Here is a 20,282-nt window from a genome sequence, read left to right as displayed (position 1 = left end):
TTTCATAAAAAACTCATACGTTCGTACTTTATTTAACAGAGAATGTATGTTACATAAATGGTAAGAGAAATTATGTTAAAAGCAACGCTTTTGTGGTTGTGATATTTGATCAACGTATACCTGTTGTGCCTAAATGCATTGTCTTCAAGACGCTTGTCTTTCACTAGAGTTAAGAGTAGTCATTACTGGGCTGTCTGCTGCTCGATCAACTTAGAGTGAACATCCATCAGACTCTGTAATGGAAATGCAGAATTTGTTAAACCTATTTGCATATATGCTTGAGCTTAAATGCAACTTAGGTGTCGCTTCTTAAAATACTTATGATTAAACGACTTAATGATATACTCAAGCCTTATTTTTTGTAACTAATATAAGCATATTTTTGTTCTAAGCCAATTAAAAATTCATATTTTACACAATCCTAAATATACATATGTTTATTCTCATTTTTATTGTGCTAAATATATATTTTTTAAAATTAAAGCATTATCACATACGTATTAAATGGATTACAGCTATTGCTGGATTCCTTTATTCATATAGTGTATTCGGTTTCGCCAGTTGAAGCATTCACTTTGCCAATAATATATAAAGAGCTTGTCCGATATCATTTTTGGAACTTCGAATATATTTATGAACATTTAAAAATAGAATACAAACAAAACTATTGCTGGATTTCTTCATTCTTATAATGTATTCGGTTTCGAGAATCACTGACAGTTGAAGCATTCACTTTGCCAATATATTTATGAATATTTCAAAATAGAATACATGCCAATTCTTCAAATTTTCTCAATTTTATCTTCACCTTTCATTTTCTGTAACCATCTAAAATGTTGGTAAGAAAAATAATATTAATGTAGTCTAAGTTGGAGAATTATTAGATTTGGGTAATTCAAAATCATGTATACATTATTTTAACTATGCTCAACCACAACCACTTTGATCATACATTACATTTTTGCTTTAGTTTGTGTAGCCGTCCGGTATGCCGAGTTCATGTACATCCCTTAGAATGCCCTGCGAAATTGTCCAAGGGAACAAATGTGGCCAAAAAGCCAAACGTTAACAAAGAATGGACAGTCTGATAATACATTCGCAACTATTTACAGATTTGAGTTTATCGTAACACATCTATACATTTTACAGGCTAGGGTTAGAGCAGCAAGTTTTAGATTAGTCGGATTAGTCCTAAGCCAAAACCTTTAAAAGCTCTGAAGCACACCGTAATCGAACCCTAAACTAAAGAACTTAAAGTATGTGAAGCTGCACGCATACCTTAAAATACTTGACTGTCTTGACGCGTAACTCCAAAGTGGCATCCTCGTCACATATCATCAAGGTGTTGGCATGCTGCTGAAAAGCACTTACTGTCCACATGTGATTCACGCCCTCTTCGATAGCCTTGTACAGAGCAAACGATTTTTGGGCGCCTGTAATCAGAATAAGCACTTCCTGCGCATCCAGAACGGTTCCTACGCCAACAGTAAGTGCCTGCTTGGGTACTTTTTGGATGTCATTGTTAAAGAAACGTGCATTCGCCTCCAGAGTATCTTGGGCCAAGGTCTTCACGCGCGTTCGCGAAACTAGCGAGGAACCAGGCTCGTTAAAGGCTATGTGGCCATCGGGTCCAATCCCACCAATGAAGAGCTCAACGCCGCCAGCTTCCTTTATTTGTCTCTCGAAACGATTACACTCTTCAACTAGATTAGAGGCATTACCATCTAGTATGTGAACATTTTCAGGTTCAATGTCAATGTGCTTGAAGAAATTGTTCCACATGTAGTAATGGTAGCTTTCCTCGTGATTGCGGGGAAGTCCTGTGGATGACAACAGACTTTTTAGAGACATGGCTCAATCAATGGTGTCAACGCGATTACTTACCCACATATTCATCCATATTAAACGTTTTCACATACTGGAACGATAGTTTGCCCTGCTTATGGAACTCAATGAGTTGTTTATACATGCCAAGTGGAGTGCTCCCTGTTGGTAAGCCCAAAACAAAATGTCTGTGGGATCAAGAATATCAGTATCTCTGAAAGTATGAATGCCTAAATGGATTCATGATTTTAACTTACCTTTCCGGACCAGGTTTGAAATCATTTATCCGTTTCATTACATATTTGGCAGCCCATTCGCCAACCGATTTACTTGTATCCAATATTACCAATCTCATTTTGAAACTAAAAATTTAATATGCAAGTGTTTATAAACTATTATTATAAACTATAAACTATTTTTCAATCAACTATTCTCATTTTATTTGATTTATTTTTATAATTATTTGTATTTGTATGTTTTTGGCAAATATTACAAAGAAATAATGATGCCAGCGTTTCATTGCAACTTTTAGAAGCGCTTATATAATGTCCTATAAATACTAACCCATAAAATTTAAATTGAACCACCAAATGCTGTCACATATCGTAATAATTAGGTAAGTTTTTGATTGCATTGATCAATTTTGCAGCGGTAGTCGTAGGTCATCGCTTATGAATATATGTAAATAAAAATAGACATACTCATAAGTACAACTTTTTGTGTGATACCGTAATAAATAACCTATTTTTTTTCATAATGATAAGAGCTCTGAGATAGTATCAGCAACAAGTAACGGTACCTGTAAAAAAATCGATGTTTTGACGTCGTCGATTTTTAGATGAGTATTAGAGTTTTGCGATGTTTTTACGAACGCGATACACCGGCGATGTTTAGGTAAATACTAAATGTACAAATGAATTGGAAACTGACATCAGTTGGAGACTCTCCTAAGAATGGTGGTGGTGTGTCTACAAAAGGCAAAATATCCGCATAGTTATATGTATATGCTCATTCTATTATAGGCTCCATTTAAAGGGTAGTCCTTCTGTGCCATCAGACACTATGTTTTCCGAAGCCGATATCCTGTTAAACCAGCAGAGGAATAGGAATCCTCTTGCAGTGCTGTCATTTTAGCTTTTTTCCCCGCTAGATCTGTCTTTTTTTTAATGCCAGGAATTCTAGCTTAAAAAAAATTATTTAGTCTTTTTCTAGCTTTACTTTATTTTTCACCATATATTGTTTTCCTTATCTTTGTTAACAATTAAAATCATGAATCTAAGCAGTGATAAACGACTTTCGATAATAAAATCTATCAAAATCACCGCCAGGCTCGAGCATAAGCCGTTTTTTTTCTTCTTCGCTGCGTTAAGATACAAGTATATCTAGTGTAAAAACAAAGTGTTCGCGAAGTGGAGCGGGTCTTCAGCCAGGTGAACTTAGTTAAATCCAAATTAAGAAATGGGATGAATTTAAATACGATTAACTCCATTTTAAGCGTAAGTTATATTTTTTATAAGCGTTGAGATACAAGTATGTCTAGTGTAAAAACAAAGTGTTCGCGAAGTGGAGCGGGTCTTCAGCCAGGTGAACTTAGTTAAATCCAAATTAAGAAATGGGATGAATTTAAATACGCTTAACTCCATTTTAAGCGTAAGTTATGTTTTTTATAAGCAAAATAAACCATATTCATAATTATATTAATTAATTTTCAATTTAAGATACGGACTTAATCGTAACAAAACTGAACTGAAACTTTCTATTATTATTTTTACAAGAATCTCATATTATTATTATAAATTATGAATTAAGAATATAGAATTAATATGAAAACATTAAAACCGATATTTCCTTAAATTTAACCAAGAAAATAGTGTTTTTAAAGCCGGCTTGTTTTTTTTTTTAGGTTTTTTTGACTTGGATTTAGACTTTTTTAGCTTTATTATTTTGGCAATCTAACTGTTTTTGCTTAAAAAATTATGACAGCAGTGTCCCCTTGGTATATCGGATAAAGTTTTGTTTTTAAAAAGTATTTTTTCAAAGCATTGATTTTTACTAGTACCTGATATTCGTTACTCCTGTTAATTTCAAATCGGATCTGTGGTCTTATGTTGGAAAATTCAAATCTGTCAGTATTTGTGATTCATCACAATAAAAGGCCAAAACATTAAAAAATAATTGTTTATTTTATTTGTATGATTTTGTATTGCATCTAAAATGGTTTCACAATTATTTAATTATATCGCTTTTGCTTATTAACAACCATTCTACTGAGCTTCTGGAGTCACAATCTGTTACATACTCACGATGCAGCAATTCACCTGCTGACTGTGATGACTAAATATACCGCATTTTTCGTTAGTATTTATCGATGTTGCCACATTATAAATAGAAACAATATGAAAATTCAGACGAAATATGCACACACATATGTTTTGACGAACCTAATGCCTAATACATATTCATACATACATATGTTTCTGACCATTTTCAATAACATAAATAACATCATGATTTCGTATACGCTCTTGTTTGCAGTTGAACAAAACCAACAGTCACATCTGGTAGGATAACACGAATAGGGATTACATTTATCGCAATAACTTGAGAATCCTAACACGATGTTATTGCCAACTTTGGGGAAAAAATTCAAAATAAAAAAAATACCGGCAAGGTTCCGACATGTAATGAAAACTCATTTCTCGGATTTCGGAGGACATGTACGCCAAGTGTGATTCTAGCTCGGATATTCCCGAGATTCTGATCAGACGGACGGACTAAAATACCCTGAAAATAATGGGTGCTTTAATTTTGGTATTGTTTCTGAATAAAAGCCATATCGACAGCTTTGTCATACATATGAAGGTATATCTACCGTGGAAGCATAGGCGATCAAATGCATATACATTTTTTGATCGTCATACAACTCCAAAATATAATCTGCTCCTGATACGTTAGATGTTTATTAAAACCTCTAAACGCCAAATACATGTAAAATGTATGTTATACACACTATATCATTAAACAAAGTTATATTTTTGATCAATGACTGGAGGAGATGAGCCGATACAGGCAATTCAAGAGTTGGGCTGGCGCTACGTTAATTTGACGAGTGTTTATTATTTCTGTCAGCTGATAAGCGATGACATTAGCTACGACTGACCGACAATAAATACAAATAACATTCAAGGCACGCCAACTTTCAATTTCTCTTGCATAGTTGCTTGTATTTACATATGTATGTACATTTATGTATATACTCGTATGTAGCACTCACCTTTATAACGAGTAAAAAGTGACAGACGACGATATTTTTACAATACTTGACAACAAAGCCGTAAAAAGCTAGTAATTAAGCACTTGATAGTCGTCACGAAGTAATAGCAGCGCGTTCGCGAGTTATTAGCGTGCTCACTGCTGAGTCGCAAACGAGACTGCTTTGAGGCTCACTTGCTGGTTTGCTTTATTGCCATTTAGTGCAAGCAATCTTGACATGCTCGAACTCCCGCCGCGTTTGGTGCTGGTCATACTCTTACGATAATACTAAAGATAAGCGAACTGTTCAATATATTTACATACATAAATGCATTGAAATGCAATTGTAACCTTGATAACCTTTAGTGTTATCGACCGTTATTGGACTGGACTACTTTTCGCATTGCAAAGTGGAGCTGAGCTACGACATATTCTATACTTTAATAACTTTAAAATACATACATAAGTATACGCTTTGTAGTTATCACGATTGGACTGCAGGGCAATGAACTTTATTAGAGAAGACACGTGATTTCATGATAAATGCCAATATGCATCGTTTTGTAATAAATTCATATAATAGAAAATTCCTACGCTATATTTAGCTAAAATGGTATTAATATTATGATTTCTCACTAGCCCATTTGTGGTGATTATATTAACTCCCCATCAAATAAGGTCGACTATTTGTCCATCCCCAACACATTGTTGCCCATCAACAAGCGTCACTTTAAGTGACAGTGAGTTGCGATTGTATTTTGAGTGTTTTTTTGCCGGACTCAATTGAGTAAAGCAAATTCAGGCGTTGCCGTACCGCACTTTTTGCTCAACTAAATGTTCCAACAGGTTTAGTGGGGGTCAGTCCAAGGGATAACACAGAAATAAATAATTAATTAATTAATACAACACACGTAAATGCATATTTTTACTATTCGTCCGCACTGACTTGAGTGTAAATACGCTGGCTTCTCCACGCAGCATAACGTCTCTCATATATTTGACGTACAATCCAAAAATAGCATTCGAAAACCTACGAAATATGCTGGGCACGTAACACTCTCCATCCGTAGGATATGCATATGTATGCATTAGCATAAGTACACATGTATGTACATACATATGAATTGTAAACAGAAAAAACATCTAACATCAGACAGCTAAATAGTTGAATTTAGTTGTAGTTACAATATTTCCGAAAGACTTGTATAATTGTATGTTTAAACCTTTTTATTTGTTTCAAAGTTAAATTATATAAACGTACTTAGAAAATAATTTGTTTTCAATTCTATTCTGCGCTTTAAAATAGTTTGGGGGCAGCTGATCGTCGCATTAAACGGAGACCACACCCCATCTGCATATGTAAAATGCTGCACATTTGAGCTTTTTTCTTGTAGATAAGTATGTATGTATATGCATACATACATACCATACATATATGAACTTATTTTGTTCTTGGATTATAAACCGGTTTCGTTCGACAGGAAAGTAAAAAATGGGAAGGATCACCTTTCCACATCTAATTTCTACAAAGCCAAGACATTTTACATTTAATTTCCTAAGAATTTGACGTTTTCTTTTTTTTAATATATTGCGGCCTTTCATTTGTTATGTTTGTAAATGTACTTTATGTTCTTGGTACAAAGAAATATTTCAATAAATATGGTAAGGACTTAGGTTGGATAAACTGATTTTGTAAATATGCTTATTGTACTTGATGGATGAGTCAGATCTCTAAATGCTTTAAAAATAATGAAATATTTATTTCATGGTTTTTAAAGAATTTAGGATGATTAAAAAATATAGAACGGAAAAATTGTAAATTTTAGGTGGTATATTTTTGAGCTTTTATATACCAAATAAAGTTTACAATCGAAGTTTTCTAATAAGTCGATTAGATGTTTAGTTACTAATTTTAAACGTGAAACAGGAAACGTTAATTTTTGTTATAGTCAATTCGAAAACACCAAAACAGAGAAACTACTATATAAACAAATAATTCGGAGGGTGTGTGTGTGTACTGGCTAGAAATGGGATATGACGAAAAAAATTCAACTGCTGAAAACAGGTTTACAAATTATGTTCTAAATTAGGTGTAACTGCTTATGTAGCACACAACAAATTAACTTATCAGATGATTGTTATAATCCTGTGTGTGTGTGTTTGCGTGTTTGTCTGTTTAATATTTAATTTTCTTTACATAATCGCGCACTTCTCGCCGCTCTGTTGGGGGTCGCCTTGCTGATGATAAAGCTGCTCATTGCCATCAACAGCACTGACGCTGCGGCGACGACGTGAGCTTGACACATGGGTGGAGACCACTCGCTTCAGTCGATCTAAATTGGCAACGTGTTCGCCGTCGCTGTTTAGCAGAATTGTCTTAGTATTCTCGCCGGTTATCCATTTTTGTTGCTTCATAACAATGTTCGCCGGTGGCTCGTGGTTGGCTCTGGTATCGGCAGACCATACGGTCACGAAGCTATTCGGTTCGATTTTGACTGAGCGATGGAACTTGTAAGTGGTAGCGGGACCGCCGTCGTTAATGGATCGCTGCAATTGCCAGCCACCAATGGCAATTTCCTCGGTGCCTTTGTTGTAGAGCTTCACAAATTTGCCCTCAGGATCTATTTCCTTGATTTCGACATTGCCCGTAGCGCTGGCCGAAACATAGAAATCAGAAACGCTGCGATCCTCCGATTCTTCGACGACGGCACGTTTGCGCTTATGTGCTACCGATCCCAAGCGACGAGAGGGGGTTGAACGCGTGGAGCGGAGCGATTGGCTAAATGATTGAACAGTGGCCGCATTGACAGGTGTGATGTTTAAACGGGCCTCCTCCCCCACCAGTAGTTTGTCGTAGGCGGCAATTTCCAAATCTAAAGAAACCTAAAGACAAAATGCAAACGATTAGACGGGTTCAAATTGACCATAAAAAGAATCTACAATACGTTTGTTAAACATGTAAGCTTTTTTTCATGTCTTTTCTCACCTTGATATCCATGAGATCCTGATATTCTTGTAACTGAAGAGCCATTTCCTCGCGCATACGCTGTAGTTCCTTTTCCAATAAACTTATATCATTGCTATGACGTTCACGCTCATTGTCCAGCTGTTGTTCCAGTTCGCGAATGCGTGCATTAAAGGCCGCATTGGCCGACTCCAGGTCATTAATTTTCGCATTAAGGCCATCAATACGAATGCGTGAATTACGCAATTCTTCAACCGATTTATGTGATGTATTGTGTGTGCGGGCTGCTGCATCCTGCAGTGAACGAATCTTAGCCTCATACAATGCCTCAATATCGTCACGATTGTTGCGCATCTGTTCCTCATATTGGTTGCGGAGCTCTTGCAGTGATTGCTGCAGTTTGGCTTCGTATTCGGAGGATAAACGCCCATCAATTTCGCTGTACTCGGTTTGACGAATGCGACGCGATTCATTGATCTCTTGGTTGTGAATTTGATCCTTAAAGGCCAGCTCCTCACGCAAGCTTTGGATGGCGTTTTCCAGATCAACGCGTGCCAATGTTTCCACCTCCAAATGTTTACGGGCATCTTCCAATTGTTTTCGCAAACGTTCCAATTCTTTAAGCGCATCGTTTAGGTCCTCAACGGCCTTCTTGCGTTCAGCGTTGGCTTGGCTGTATTTGTTGTTCAGCTCATTAGCACGAGACTCGTACATGCGGGAGTTGCCTATAGGGGTTAGAATTGTTGTATAAGCCTTAATTGATTTGTAAAATGGGAATACAACTCACCCTCTGCAGTACTGCACTCCTTGGTCTTCTTTTCAAGTTTGGCCTTGACCTCTTCATTCTCCTCCCACAGGCGCTTTATGTCCATCTCAAGACGGGCACGATCTCTAGCAGTCTCATCCAGCACACGACGAGCATCCATCAGCTCCCCCTCATAGATGTTCTTGATGTTCGTGGTCTCACGTGTGATCGTATCACGGGAGGTTTGCACTTCAATAGTGAGGCGTGAATTCTCCGTCTCCAAATTACGCACGCGGTCAATATAACAAGCCAAGCGGTCGTTTAGATTTTGCAGCTCAACTTTTTCCAGCAGACGCGAATGACGCGTAGGACTCAATGGACTGGAAGCCGGCTGCCCTTGTGGCTGCGAACTAGAGGGCGGCAGTGGGGTCGAAGTGCTGCCCGGCTGGGGCGTCGAGGTGCCAGCGCGTCGAGATTTGGTTGACATTTTCACACACTTTCTTGCTGGAAAACACAAAAATTCTTCTTCAAATTCACAGCTGTAAATTCTGAAACTGACCTTAAAATGAATGCTTAAAACGTTTTTATTATTTTGTCCGATAGTTTGCGCGCAATCCACACTCACTATGCTACTTATTCGTTTCTCTCTTGTCCAACGAGCCGCCTGATAAAATTCCATATAGAAATGCAAAGAAAAAGCAAGAAAACGGTTGCTGTCAAATACCCTTTAATAAATTTCCCCCATATTATTCAACATACACTTAAGCGATTAGAATTTGTCCGATTTGGAATTTTGTAGATGTTTGTGATATCTTATTATAACCAATACTTGCGATTCGATCAACCCAATTTGTGTTTTTAACTATTTCTGTGCTCGTAGGGGATAGAAAAACAGCTCAGAGCGAACTGCTGGTGAAAGAGAGAGAAAAAGCATGAACGATTTTTGTGCTCAAACTAGTTTCACGCTCTGAGAGCCAAACGTGTTTGTCTAGCACAAAAGCACTCAAGCGACTGTACTAAAGCGGACGAAGAAAAATAAGAGTGACTTTTGGCGGCGTTTTGTTTATGGGTGTGGGGAAAAATGCGCGGGTGCGGCAACAAAATGCAGGGAAAATAAATATTTATATCATGTACCAATATCCTATTCACGCCACACAATGCCCAATAACATCCTGTGCTTAACACGATATTGGCGCATGACATTTTTTATTCACAATTTGTTTTTTCAGCGGCATATCAACTGCAGCTGCAGGGGGGATTGGAGCAAGTATGCGATGCACTTTTTAATTTTTATTTTAAATGATATGCCACAATTTATATCTGAATGTTTCAATAAATCAAACAACTTACGTGTTTTGTACAACAAATTAAATATACACAATCGGCAAAATAAAGATATTAAAAAGCGTTTTTTTACGAACTTTACGCGGTAGACGATGCCTTTTAAAATGCAGCACAGAAAGAGTGACGCCTGGAAAAAAATGAGTACTTGAATGAGTAGTTCTTCGTCCAGCAATGAAATGTAAAGTTATCGGTTGTCCAATCGTTTTGGAAATTTGTGACAAATTTCATAAATGGTAAGTTTCATAAAAATTAAACTAAAAGAATTGTTATTTCAAGTTTAAGTAATAATTACTAACTAAAATCAAGATTGCAAAAGCGACAACTTTTCAAATGAGCACTGTGACTCAGTAGTTCAGTTCGGTTCATCATTTGAACTAGTGAGCATAGGTGTCTCTCTCAATTTAAATTACTTTTACCTAGACGGCAACGACATAAGCATTCTCTCTGTGCGGCGTCTCACGTTCAGCTTTTGCAATTGTTAAAATAGATTTTTAAAAAAAATTTCAAATAAAAACGTGCTAAAGGTTAGTAAAAATACATTATTTACTGTAAATGTAACCTATCTCTTCGATTATACCACTTTATTTTGCACACATTTTTGAGTATTACACATTGTGATGAAAAACAAGATGGCGACGCCTACGCCGGCTCTGTATGAATAAAAAAGGCGGCATGTGCTAATTTTCCCAAAAAAAATTTCATTTGTTACAGCATTTTTAAGGCTTTTACAAACAAGCAAATATGGCCGATAATGACGATCTTCTCGACTATGAGGATGAAGAGCAGAACGAGACCGCAACAGTAGAGACGCAAGAGGCACCAAAGAAAGACGTGAAGGGTACCTATGTATCCATACACAGCTCGGGCTTCCGCGATTTCCTGCTAAAGCCAGAAATATTGCGTGCAATTGTTGACTGCGGCTTTGAGCATCCGTCAGAGGGTAAGTACACTTGTAAATACGAAATGTACTGTTGTCATAATATATGTTACTTTTACCGTTTTAGTTCAACATGAGTGCATTCCGCAAGCCGTGCTTGGCATGGATATTTTATGTCAGGCCAAGTCAGGTATGGGCAAAACTGCTGTATTTGTGCTTGCCACGCTGCAGCAGCTCGAGCCAGCTGAGAATAATACCTGCCATGTATTGGTGATGTGTCACACTCGAGAGCTGGCATTCCAGATTAGCAAAGAGTATGAACGTTTCTCTAAGTACATGCCAACTGTGAAGGTAAGTTCTGTGTGCTAACAATAGCTTAATAGGTATTTTAATGCGAATTGATGTGCCTTTCTCGCCTTAGGTTGCTGTTTTCTTTGGCGGTCTTTCGATTCAAAAAGATGAAGAGACTCTCAAGATGGGCACCCCACATATTGTGGTTGGTACCCCCGGTCGTATCTTGGCCCTCATACGAAATAAAAAACTTAACCTGAAGCACTTGAAGCATTTCGTACTTGACGAATGTGACAAGATGTTGGAGCAACTGGGTATGCTTTAGACATAAGATTTTCTGTACAACATTTTCTATTTAATTTTCTTTTTGTTCTGCCGTGCAGATATGCGACGGGACGTGCAGGAGATTTTCCGTAGCACACCACACGGAAAACAAGTTATGATGTTCTCTGCTACGTTGAGCAAAGACATACGACCCGTATGCAAAAAGTTTATGCAAGATGTAAATATCAACGTGTTCATATCCACAATACTTCTCGTACTACTACTACTACTATCACGGTCACTAGTTATAATTGTAAAATCGCTCTGCGAGTCCGCATGTAAAATAGCACAAAGAAAATTATTGTCGCGTCGACAAGGTCACCACATATCAAGCGCTTTGGTGGCAAGCAAAAGTAGCGTTCATAAACTAGCACCCATCTTTTAAATGGTTAAACGCGAATTAAAATCGTAAATGCTCCAAGCCCATAACACATCTAAAAAGTACGTTTGTCTGTCAATACAAAAAACCATTTACTAAATGGTTAAACGTGTCAAGTGCAATCGTCAATGCTCCAAGTGCCAACTGGCATAATTTACAACTAAATAACATCGCCCGCGTGAGACAATCATCGTAAAGATTTAAAATCCAAAAATAATTTCAACATAAAACAAAAGCCGAGCCAAATAGAAACCACTGCCAATTTTTGATGAAACAAACCTTACAAAGGAGCGCAGGCTACAACGCATACATCCAAATGCCCTCCAAACGGTTGATTGGTTCATAGAGGCGGAGCCGACTGCAGGAGTCGTAGCAACGCACACGCATATGGTGATGTCTGTGACGCGCAACCATTGCAAATATACATAGTTGATGGTGGTAGGCGTGGCCGTATGTAGAATATCAAAACATGTATCTATGTTTGAGGCGTAGTTAGTTTTAATTGTTACCCAATGTCAAGCCCAATTGTTTTCCTTTAAAATGCAATAATTCTATTTTAATAGCCCATGGAAGTGTATGTGGATGATGAGGCCAAGTTGACTTTGCATGGTCTACAACAGCACTATGTAAACCTCAAGGAGAACGAGAAGAACAAGAAGCTGTTTGAGTTGCTCGATGTTCTTGAGTTTAATCAAGTATGCTAGCAATTGTTAAGCTAGTGCTTAAATGTATAGTAACCAACGCCGCCCTTAACTTTGCAGGTCGTCATCTTTGTCAAGTCGGTGCAAAGATGTGTGGCACTATCACAGCTGCTGACGGAGCAAAATTTCCCAGCAATTGGCATACATCGCGGAATGACACAAGAGGAGCGTCTCAATCGTTATCAGCAATTTAAAGATTTCCAGAAACGCATTTTGGTTGCTACAAATCTTTTTGGACGCGGCATGGATATTGAGCGTGTAAACATCGTATTTAATTATGACATGCCAGAGGATTCGGACACGTATTTGCATCGTGTGGCACGTGCTGGACGTTTTGGTACCAAGGGTTTGGCCATTACCTTTGTTTCGGACGAGAACGATGCGAAGATACTTAACGAAGTACAAGATCGTTTTGATGTCAATATTAGCGAGCTACCGGAAGAAATCGATTTATCTACTTATAGTAAGTACTTAGAATTATTTAAGCGCTTCATATATTTTAACTTTCTTTCATTTCTAGTTGAAGGACGCTGAGTCGTGTGGAAATTTGCTGCATAGCCAGACTCTTACTGGAAACTTAAGATCTTAATAATATTTTTTACAAGTCTCCTCTTTATAATAATTAAAAGCCCTCACATCTTGTGTTGACATAGAGAAAAATATACTGCTTGTTTTTTAAGGGGCTAACTATAAGCAAAGAAAACGTACACGATTTCAATCAAAGAAGAAGGGGTCTGGGCCTCACCAAAATCCTTTGTTTTCCTTTAATCGGATTTAAAATTGTTTATTGATGTTGCGGACTATTTGCGCTGATCGTGCTATTAAAGTTGTGAAGTATTGGAATCGTTTTTGAAACACTGGTCCAACATATCCAAGTCCTTCATATTTTTGAAAGCCACCGAATGAGAAGACTTCGGCGACAACATAACAGTTTTAAATGTTTCATCTAATCATTTTGACATTCCCCCGTAATCAAAGTGATATAACGTGCTAGTGGCTTGGTATAAAAAATGATGGAAAAGGAATCAGAATCGAAGAGTATATAATAAAACAATAAAAACAGTTGGGAGATCTTTGTTAAAAGTTGCGTGGTCGTATTATATCATATTCGCATTATTCCACCCCTAACCCACTTATAACTGAAAGGATAGATTGGTTTCAGAAAGAAAAAGTTAAAAAAAAGACATTGATCATATGCAGAAATAAGTGATTGGTTCCTTATCTCTGTAACCTTTATCTATGTTTATTTTATTAAATCACATTTACAGTGTGAATACCGACCCAATTAATAATGGTTTCTAGCTGTTTGTCACCTAGATGTGTTTTTATTTTGTGTTATTTTGAATCGTGCTAAATGGAATAAAGTCGTGTAACAATATATTAAATTTTTAATTGAAAACCCGTGTAAAAACAGAATTATTTGCAAATTTGTATTTGCAAATGTATGCGATAGATCAAAGCATCTCCGATCAGATGAATTAAAATTCTTGGTCATAAATACAAATCCAACTAGTCATATCTATCCTTCTGCATATACATGGGGATATAAAAAACGACTGATCCCTCACATACCAAAATGTTGACTTTACTAATATCTATGAAAAAAGGTATCCTATATATTTGTGAGTTTTCAGTCCCCCTTTCACCAACAAAGAATTTCGTCAAACTGTGCTCAATTCCTTATCTTCGGGTACCTGGTATTTTATTGTTGATTAAGACCTATCTCTTGCTTGGTTTGCATATTTATTTAGTAAATCAACAAATAGTGCTGTCGATGCAAACTTAACTTAACTTAACAGTTAATTAAGTAGAGTAAAAGGGAAATCTCCAACCCGGAGGGGGAAAATTTGAAAGCCAGTTCGGCAAGCTATGTCCCGACTCACACCAGTAAGTGGTCAGAGATTTCCCCGGAGATACCTATAAAGGATACATTTTATAGAATAGAGAGAGAGTTCTGCAAAAGTATATTGTATTTTTTTCAATACTATGAATGAATGAATTCATTCCGAGTTCCGTATTTACTGTGCTAAGTCGTAGAAGGTTTGTGATTATAAACATTTTTTGAAAGTGCTCAGCCCTTTCACATGTTGTATATACATACATATACTATGTATTACATATTTGTTAAATGTTTTGCCATTTCTTTGAGAGTTATTCAGAGTTAGCAGATGGATATCCGCTTCAGGACATGCGCAATGCGTTCATTGCTTCCGGCGTCGCATAACAGCAGCTGTCATTCACGTAAGTTAAATGGTTCCTTAGGAGATGGGTGGGCAAGAAAAAGGAGGAAAAATAACATAAAATTAGGAAAATAGCAGACACTTAAACAATGTGAAAAATGCGCGCCAACCACCCAAGGTCCCAACAAAATGTTGCTAAAAAAGTATGTGAAAAATCGCCGTAAGCTAAAGATTCTGCTGCTGCTTACGATAGTGGGACTGATTGTGATAACCATCATTGTGCTGAGCTCAGCGGGTCAGAACTCTGCCATTGAACGGCTATTGGATGAACGCTTCATAGCTCGCGCTTATCGAGCTGGTGGGGACAAGGCTGAGGAGCAGTCTGCGGATCTGCTGAAGCCCCATCGGGAGAATGGCGTCATTGTGCCTGAGAAGTATGACGAGCAGAAGATTAAAGCACGCATCATGCAGAGTCGTCTGGAGCAATTGAAGCAGCAGCAACACGACACTGAGGCGGAGGAAGTGCACACCACTCTGGAAGCAGTGGCAACAGCCGTGCACGTTTTCTATACAGTGCCCGTGCAATGGTACAAGTCCAAAAAGCTATCTGGACCTCCAGCAGCAGCAGCAGCATCCACCCTTGTGGATGAGCATGGCAACGAGGTGGTGGTGACGACGCCCAGACCTGTGAAGATTCTGAACACCGCCTTCTACCCCGCCTTGGGTCTGTATAAGCCCACAGTGACGTTGTTAGAAAAGCATTTCGAGAACATACGCAACTGTGGCATTGGCGTGCTCATCCTCAGCTATACGGGTCGATCGTCGGAAGGGGAACTACTGCGGCAGATCATTGACTTGGTGCCGCAGCACAACTTAAGTGTGACCTTTGAGCTGAGTGTGGCGAGCAATCAGAGTGTGGACTATTTACAACAGCAGCTGCGGGATTTGGGAAGCTTCACCACCTTGCCGGGCTTCTACAAGGTGTGGAGCCAATCGCGAGGCAAAGCCCTACCCGTTCTTTATGTCAGCAATGCCTACAAGTTGAGCGAAAGCTTAGGCCGCCTTCTGTGCCAATCTCAAAAGGACGGACTGCGACGGCTGCTGGATGCCTACTTCATAGGACATATACGGTAAGAATTGTAGCATATTTACAAGTAAAATATATTAATATTATATCTTTATCCCTGGACAGACTCAAGAGTCATGCGGATGTCTTGCGCCGACTATGCTTTGATGGATTTTATAGCAAATTGCCCAGCAATGGTGCGACATTTGCCAGCACCTGGAAAAACTGGTCTTACCTCAAGTCATATGCGCTCTCATATAAAATGCTTTTTGTGCCAACTGTGGGTCCTGGATTTGCCGAGCGTAATAAGTTTCCACGGCATGGCGATATACAGAGACATCGCAGCAACGGACGCGTAAGTATTACCCTATAACTTTTCTAGAGGGGATTGTACGAAGCACTTTCCCTTTTATGCACTTGTTAGGAATATTTACAAATTGCACATACATAGATAGATAGAATCCAGATTACCAGACGAAGCTATGTAAGCGGATTATTTAAACAAATTATGGAAGGGTTTTAAGACTAAGAAATAAAAACTATTAGTCATTTGTTCAGATATATTCAGAGTTTTACGTTAAATAATAAATAAACATCAAAGGAGCAAAGAATAGTAGAACACAGAGGTTCAAAAATATATAAAAAGCTTTCAGTTAATCACTTTAAAACATTTACCAGAAGCTCAGGCCACTATATTATAAATACGTCCACAATTATTGATCGCTTATAGTGACCAAACGTGGACTTGGAGGAAACAATGTTGTCTTATAGATGACAGTAAAGGGGCCTTTATTGCTAAAGACTTTTAATGATGTTAGGATAATATCCTTGAGTGTCTGTTAGTTTGTATAGAACAATAAAAGGCGCTCTATTGACTATCTTTTATCTTTAATAGTACTACGGTGTGGCGTGGCGGACCGCTATTCTCAATCACGTCGGCTTCATCAATATAGCAAGCTACAACAATTGGCCCGATGGTAGTCAAATCGAAGAGGTTGTACCACGCGCTGGATTCCTGGACTATAATCCCGGTTCGAAAACAAAATATCTCGATCTGACCACGCATTGGGTGGGAAACTTTTTGAAGACGCGGCAGGAGGCTGCGGCTGCTGGACCTCAACAGCTGAACTGTTATGAGCTATTAAATAACACGATTTGTTAAGCAGTCTTCTCAGATCGTGAGAAAATACCGTGTTATGACGTAGCGATGAATTTTTCTCTATCTCAGATGTTATCTCAGAAGTATTGGTGGGTCGTTATAATATCCCATTTTGAAAATTCAGTCCAGGTTATACAAACAATACGCCATTAAATGTTATACAACATTTTTCTGAGCTACTAAGTCAATTCCAATAGCTTAATCTTAAATTAAATCTATTGAATTCGAAGCTACGCGACAAACAAAATAACATCGACAAGTTTAGTGCAAAATGTATTTACTTTATAAGCAAAAAATTGCATGCCACACATTTACTTTCTACTGTTAGTAAGTCTTTTACTCTATATGCCTTTATAGTAAAAATTTACATACATACACGTATATATGTATATCTGCCAGTTATATATGGTGCAAGCAATATACTTTTAAGTACTTAGCATTATACTTAAAGCTAAACCCTTACATATATACATACGAGTATGTTAACTACGTAGCTTAGCTAGGGCCTATAATGTGGGGGCCGTTTGGAAACTTTATTAGCTTACTAACAACATGATAAGAATATTAACAATATCATAGCATTATCCAAGCCATGGGAGAACAATTGTATCCAAGCCAACAGAGGCTACAATCATATGTATAGTATGTTAGGCGTAAATATCAACACTTGTTAATCGAATGGTACTTTGAAAATTTTAACTTTATTACAATTACAATCCATATATAGTACATAATACATAAAAGCATACCTATATATTAAATCCTTTATCTAAGCTTTAATAGTTTAGCGCAGATTCGTTAATACATAACTCCAACAATTATGAGATGCCTAAAACTGAATTGAATTTTACTCTTACGAATTAAGTTCCCCCGACACCAATTATAGGCAAATTTTCAGTCTTTCTCGTATCAGTGGCAAAACAATTTCTGAACAATTTCCGCTGCTCGGCTTAGGGGTGGAATATCGCTCAGGTACGAGGAAATAATTTCGTTGAAATCATGTAGAAGCCGGAGGGAAATTATTGGAAGAAGAAATTTTAATTTGTGTACTGGAAATTAATATTTAACGACTATTAATAGCAATTTCCGTTGTCGCTTGAAAATTGGTACGAGGGCTTTTTTATGGATACGTAATTATACTCTGTACATGAAATGTACAGGAGTATATTAGGTTTGCGCGAACTGAAAAATATAACAGGCAGAAGGAGGCGTGGCACACCCCACAAAGTATATACAAGTATATTCTCAGCATGACAAGACGAGTCGATCTAGTCCTTTCTGACTGTCTGTATGAGGACCTCGATCTCAGATACTATAAGAGCTAGAGACACCAAATTTTGCACAAAGATGCCTTATGTGTGTACGCTGTGGAAGTTTGTTTTATTCTTTTGATTTACCCCCACTTCCCACCTATGGGGGAGTTCCCGGTTTTCCGTTCGTATAATCACCTATATCTCGGAGACCATAATACCTAGGGACACCAAATTTTAGTCCAAGATGCCTTATGTGAATACGGAGAAAATGATAAGAAAATTTCCCTCCCTCTTCCCTCTCCCACGCAATCAGTGAGTTTCCATAACTCCCGTATTTCTTGGAATTTTTCGGTGAAATTCGGAAAATCCTTCCAGTTAGTACAGTTAAACAGGCACACGAGACATACACAGACACACACATACACGCATAATTATTCTACACATATGTACAGAGTATTTCAAAGTCGGAACACCCAACTTTAGCTTCTCTACTTGATATAATTCTGTATATGTTGGGCTGGCTGAGTTCACATTTTCTTACATCCCGCACCATTGAGAGTGTGTCAGAGAGTCCGAGATTAGGATGTTAACATTATTTTTGTCTGCAGGAACTAACTAAAGAGTATTATATTGCTTCCTGCGTATACATACATATGTATATAGCTTAAATATATCAAATATATTAACATTGTAAGTACTTTTTTTATAGCATAATTACCCCAATTTCAATTGAAAGCAATACTTTTCAGTTATTTGCCAGACTGATTTCAAGCTCAATGTCTTTAGTTGCAGCCGATATGGTCGAAATTATTTTCGAAACTGCCAAATAATGTGACAACGTACCATTTCATTGTTTCAAGTGACAGTTCCTGTCAGGTTTGCAGAAATATTAGTTGAAAAATCAGTATTCCCTCTGTTCTGCTCCTGCAGCTAGAGACAGCATCTCAAGAACATGTCCCAAATGATGTCCAAAGCTGTTTACGACAAGAGACAGCCGAAGGGTCAACAGCCCACCTACAAGGGCTGCTGCTGCAAGCGCTCGCAGTGCATAAAAAATTATTGCGATTGCTATCAGTCCATGGCCATATGCACCAAGTTTTGCAAGTGCATAGGTAAGTTCTCAAATAATAGACAGGTTCTTGACGAATACACACACATAGGTACATACATATGTACACATTATAACTTACGCAGGGTGTCGCAATACGGAGGTGCGGAAGGTTGTCAACTCAGGTCCCGTAAAATCCGCAAGTAGTGCTAAGCGGGAGCGGGCGGCGGCGATGACAGCCAAGGCAGCTGCTGCGGCAGCCAAGGCGGGCATCGATGTGAGCGCGAAGGCTGGAATGGGACCAATGCCGAATGTTTTGGGCTCTGCTGCCGGACCAGGTTTCATGTGCGGCCTACAAATGCCGTACGGATTCATGAACGCACAGCCTTCGCCAGCAATGAACTTGGTTCCAGGACCCAATGTGATGAACATGCCAGCAATGACGCCATTCCCGGCACAGCCCTTTATTCCACAAATAACAACAATGGCACCAGTTGCGGTCGTCTCAGGAGCACGACCATCCCAGTTTAATGGGTTGGCCAAGCCACAGCTGCCTCCTGAACCAACTGACACCAACATCTTAACCCCACAAATCAATGCAGCTTTACTGGATTGCATGTATATGCAGGCCGCCGATGCCGAAGAGGCTGGCCTGGAGGAGGTGGAGGTGGGGCAGCTGGTGATGCATGAGTTTGCGTGTGGCCTTACTAGCATTATGAGTTCCATGCCAAATCAGTAGGCACAACCATTTCAAAAAATATATCCAATATTATTTATTATGTACAAAAAATAAGTTCATTCAAATAATTTAAGGTATAGTTTCAGATTAGGATGCAAGTTTACGAAAGCTACAATTAGAATGCTTGTTAACAAT

General features: G+C 38.1%; 5 protein-coding genes across 10 annotated transcripts; 3 read left to right on the top strand and 2 right to left on the bottom strand.

Annotated features, from left to right (window-relative positions):
* On the bottom strand, window positions 1-5,248 carry LOC115628453 (glucosamine-6-phosphate isomerase). 4 transcript variants are annotated; one of them, XM_030524566.1, is made up of 6 exons: window positions 5,099-5,248; window positions 2,082-2,186; window positions 1,885-2,012; window positions 1,279-1,820; window positions 958-1,020; window positions 1-233 (listed from the first exon to the last, which is right to left on the bottom strand). In XM_030524566.1, the coding sequence occupies exons 2-5, from the start codon at window positions 2,177-2,179 to the stop codon at window positions 967-969; spliced, it is 822 nt and encodes a 273-aa protein (XP_030380426.1). In that variant the 5' UTR covers window positions 2,180-2,186; window positions 5,099-5,248; the 3' UTR covers window positions 1-233; window positions 958-966. The 4 variants fall into 4 exon arrangements, 3 of the variants coding, with proteins under 3 accessions (XP_030380426.1, XP_030380425.1, XP_030380427.1); XR_003995800.1 differs by lacking the exons at window positions 958-1,020; window positions 5,099-5,248 and adding an exon at window positions 498-828 and having other exon boundaries at window positions 2,082-2,236; XM_030524565.1 differs by lacking the exon at window positions 5,099-5,248 and having other exon boundaries at window positions 2,082-2,238.
* Window positions 5,249-6,285: 1,037 nt separating this feature from the next.
* On the bottom strand, window positions 6,286-10,258 carry LOC115628466 (lamin Dm0). 3 transcript variants are annotated; one of them, XM_030524585.1, is made up of 5 exons: window positions 10,137-10,217; window positions 9,346-9,450; window positions 8,829-9,290; window positions 8,063-8,766; window positions 6,286-7,959 (listed from the first exon to the last, which is right to left on the bottom strand). In XM_030524585.1, the coding sequence occupies exons 3-5, from the start codon at window positions 9,271-9,273 to the stop codon at window positions 7,270-7,272; spliced, it is 1,839 nt and encodes a 612-aa protein (XP_030380445.1). In that variant the 5' UTR covers window positions 9,274-9,290; window positions 9,346-9,450; window positions 10,137-10,217; the 3' UTR covers window positions 6,286-7,269. The 3 variants fall into 3 exon arrangements, with proteins under 3 accessions (XP_030380445.1, XP_030380446.1, XP_030380447.1); XM_030524586.1 differs by lacking the exon at window positions 10,137-10,217 and adding an exon at window positions 9,546-9,634; XM_030524587.1 differs by lacking the exon at window positions 9,346-9,450 and having other exon boundaries at window positions 10,137-10,258.
* Window positions 10,259-10,517: 259 nt separating this feature from the next.
* LOC115628467 (ATP-dependent RNA helicase WM6) lies at window positions 10,518-13,364 on the top strand. Its single transcript, XM_030524589.1, has 8 exons — window positions 10,518-10,654; window positions 10,842-11,070; window positions 11,135-11,358; window positions 11,429-11,612; window positions 11,682-11,800; window positions 12,565-12,696; window positions 12,763-13,165; window positions 13,223-13,364. Exons 2-8 carry the CDS (start codon window positions 10,872-10,874, stop codon window positions 13,234-13,236), a joined length of 1,275 nt encoding a protein of 424 aa, XP_030380449.1. The 5' UTR covers window positions 10,518-10,654; window positions 10,842-10,871; the 3' UTR covers window positions 13,237-13,364.
* Window positions 13,365-14,916: 1,552 nt separating this feature from the next.
* On the top strand, window positions 14,917-17,557 carry LOC115628558 (glycoprotein endo-alpha-1,2-mannosidase). Its single transcript, XM_030524719.1, has 3 exons — window positions 14,917-16,012; window positions 16,075-16,303; window positions 16,844-17,557. Exons 1-3 carry the CDS (start codon window positions 15,072-15,074, stop codon window positions 17,108-17,110), a joined length of 1,437 nt encoding a protein of 478 aa, XP_030380579.1. The 5' UTR covers window positions 14,917-15,071; the 3' UTR covers window positions 17,111-17,557.
* Window positions 17,558-19,260: 1,703 nt separating this feature from the next.
* On the top strand, window positions 19,261-20,182 carry LOC115628607 (CRC domain-containing protein TSO1). Its single transcript, XM_030524791.1, has 2 exons — window positions 19,261-19,472; window positions 19,555-20,182. The coding sequence occupies exons 1-2, from the start codon at window positions 19,313-19,315 to the stop codon at window positions 20,145-20,147; spliced, it is 753 nt and encodes a 250-aa protein (XP_030380651.1). The 5' UTR covers window positions 19,261-19,312; the 3' UTR covers window positions 20,148-20,182.
* Window positions 20,183-20,282: the final 100 nt, after the last annotated feature.

Source organism: Scaptodrosophila lebanonensis, unplaced genomic scaffold, assembly GCF_003285725.1.
Source record: "Scaptodrosophila lebanonensis strain 11010-0011.00,11010-0021.00 unplaced genomic scaffold, SlebRS2 tig00000118-arrow-arrow-pilon, whole genome shotgun sequence".
Taxonomy (NCBI): Eukaryota; Metazoa; Arthropoda; class Insecta; order Diptera; family Drosophilidae; genus Scaptodrosophila; species Scaptodrosophila lebanonensis.
This window is presented reverse-complemented; position numbering and strand designations above follow the sequence as displayed.

What these genes read in the sequence shown, in the direction of transcription:
- LOC115628558 (XM_030524719.1), top strand. Translation starts at nt 15,072, where the DNA reads ATGTTGCTAAAAAAGTATGTGAAAAATCGCCGTAAGCTAAAGATTCTG. An exon ending in TACTTCATAGGACATATACG is followed by an intron (nt 16,013 to 16,074) that starts GTAAGAATTGTA and finishes ATCCCTGGACAG; the next exon opens with ACTCAAGAGTCATGCGGATG. An exon ending in GACATCGCAGCAACGGACGC is followed by an intron (nt 16,304 to 16,843) that starts GTAAGTATTACC and finishes TATCTTTAATAG; the next exon opens with TACTACGGTGTGGCGTGGCG.
- LOC115628453 (XM_030524566.1), bottom strand. Translation starts at nt 2,179, where the DNA reads ATGAGATTGGTAATATTGGATACAAGTAAATCGGTTGGCGAATGGGCT. An exon ending in TTCAAACCTGGTCCGGAAAG is followed by an intron (nt 2,013 to 2,081) that starts GTAAGTTAAAAT and finishes TTGATCCCACAG; the next exon opens with ACATTTTGTTTTGGGCTTAC. An exon ending in AGACAGTCAAGTATTTTAAG is followed by an intron (nt 1,021 to 1,278) that starts GTATGCGTGCAG and finishes ACAATTTCGCAG; the next exon opens with GGCATTCTAAGGGATGTACA.
- LOC115628466 (XM_030524587.1), bottom strand. Translation starts at nt 9,273, where the DNA reads ATGTCAACCAAATCTCGACGCGCTGGCACCTCGACGCCCCAGCCGGGC. An exon ending in GGAGTGCAGTACTGCAGAGG is followed by an intron (nt 8,767 to 8,828) that starts GTGAGTTGTATT and finishes TAACCCCTATAG; the next exon opens with GCAACTCCCGCATGTACGAG. An exon ending in AGGATCTCATGGATATCAAG is followed by an intron (nt 7,960 to 8,062) that starts GTGAGAAAAGAC and finishes TTTTGTCTTTAG; the next exon opens with GTTTCTTTAGATTTGGAAAT.
- LOC115628607 (XM_030524791.1), top strand. Translation starts at nt 19,313, where the DNA reads ATGTCCCAAATGATGTCCAAAGCTGTTTACGACAAGAGACAGCCGAAG. An exon ending in CAAGTTTTGCAAGTGCATAG is followed by an intron (nt 19,473 to 19,554) that starts GTAAGTTCTCAA and finishes TAACTTACGCAG; the next exon opens with GGTGTCGCAATACGGAGGTG.
- LOC115628467 (XM_030524589.1), top strand. Translation starts at nt 10,872, where the DNA reads ATGGCCGATAATGACGATCTTCTCGACTATGAGGATGAAGAGCAGAAC. An exon ending in CTTTGAGCATCCGTCAGAGG is followed by an intron (nt 11,071 to 11,134) that starts GTAAGTACACTT and finishes TTACCGTTTTAG; the next exon opens with TTCAACATGAGTGCATTCCG. An exon ending in ATGTTCTTGAGTTTAATCAA is followed by an intron (nt 12,697 to 12,762) that starts GTATGCTAGCAA and finishes TTAACTTTGCAG; the next exon opens with GTCGTCATCTTTGTCAAGTC.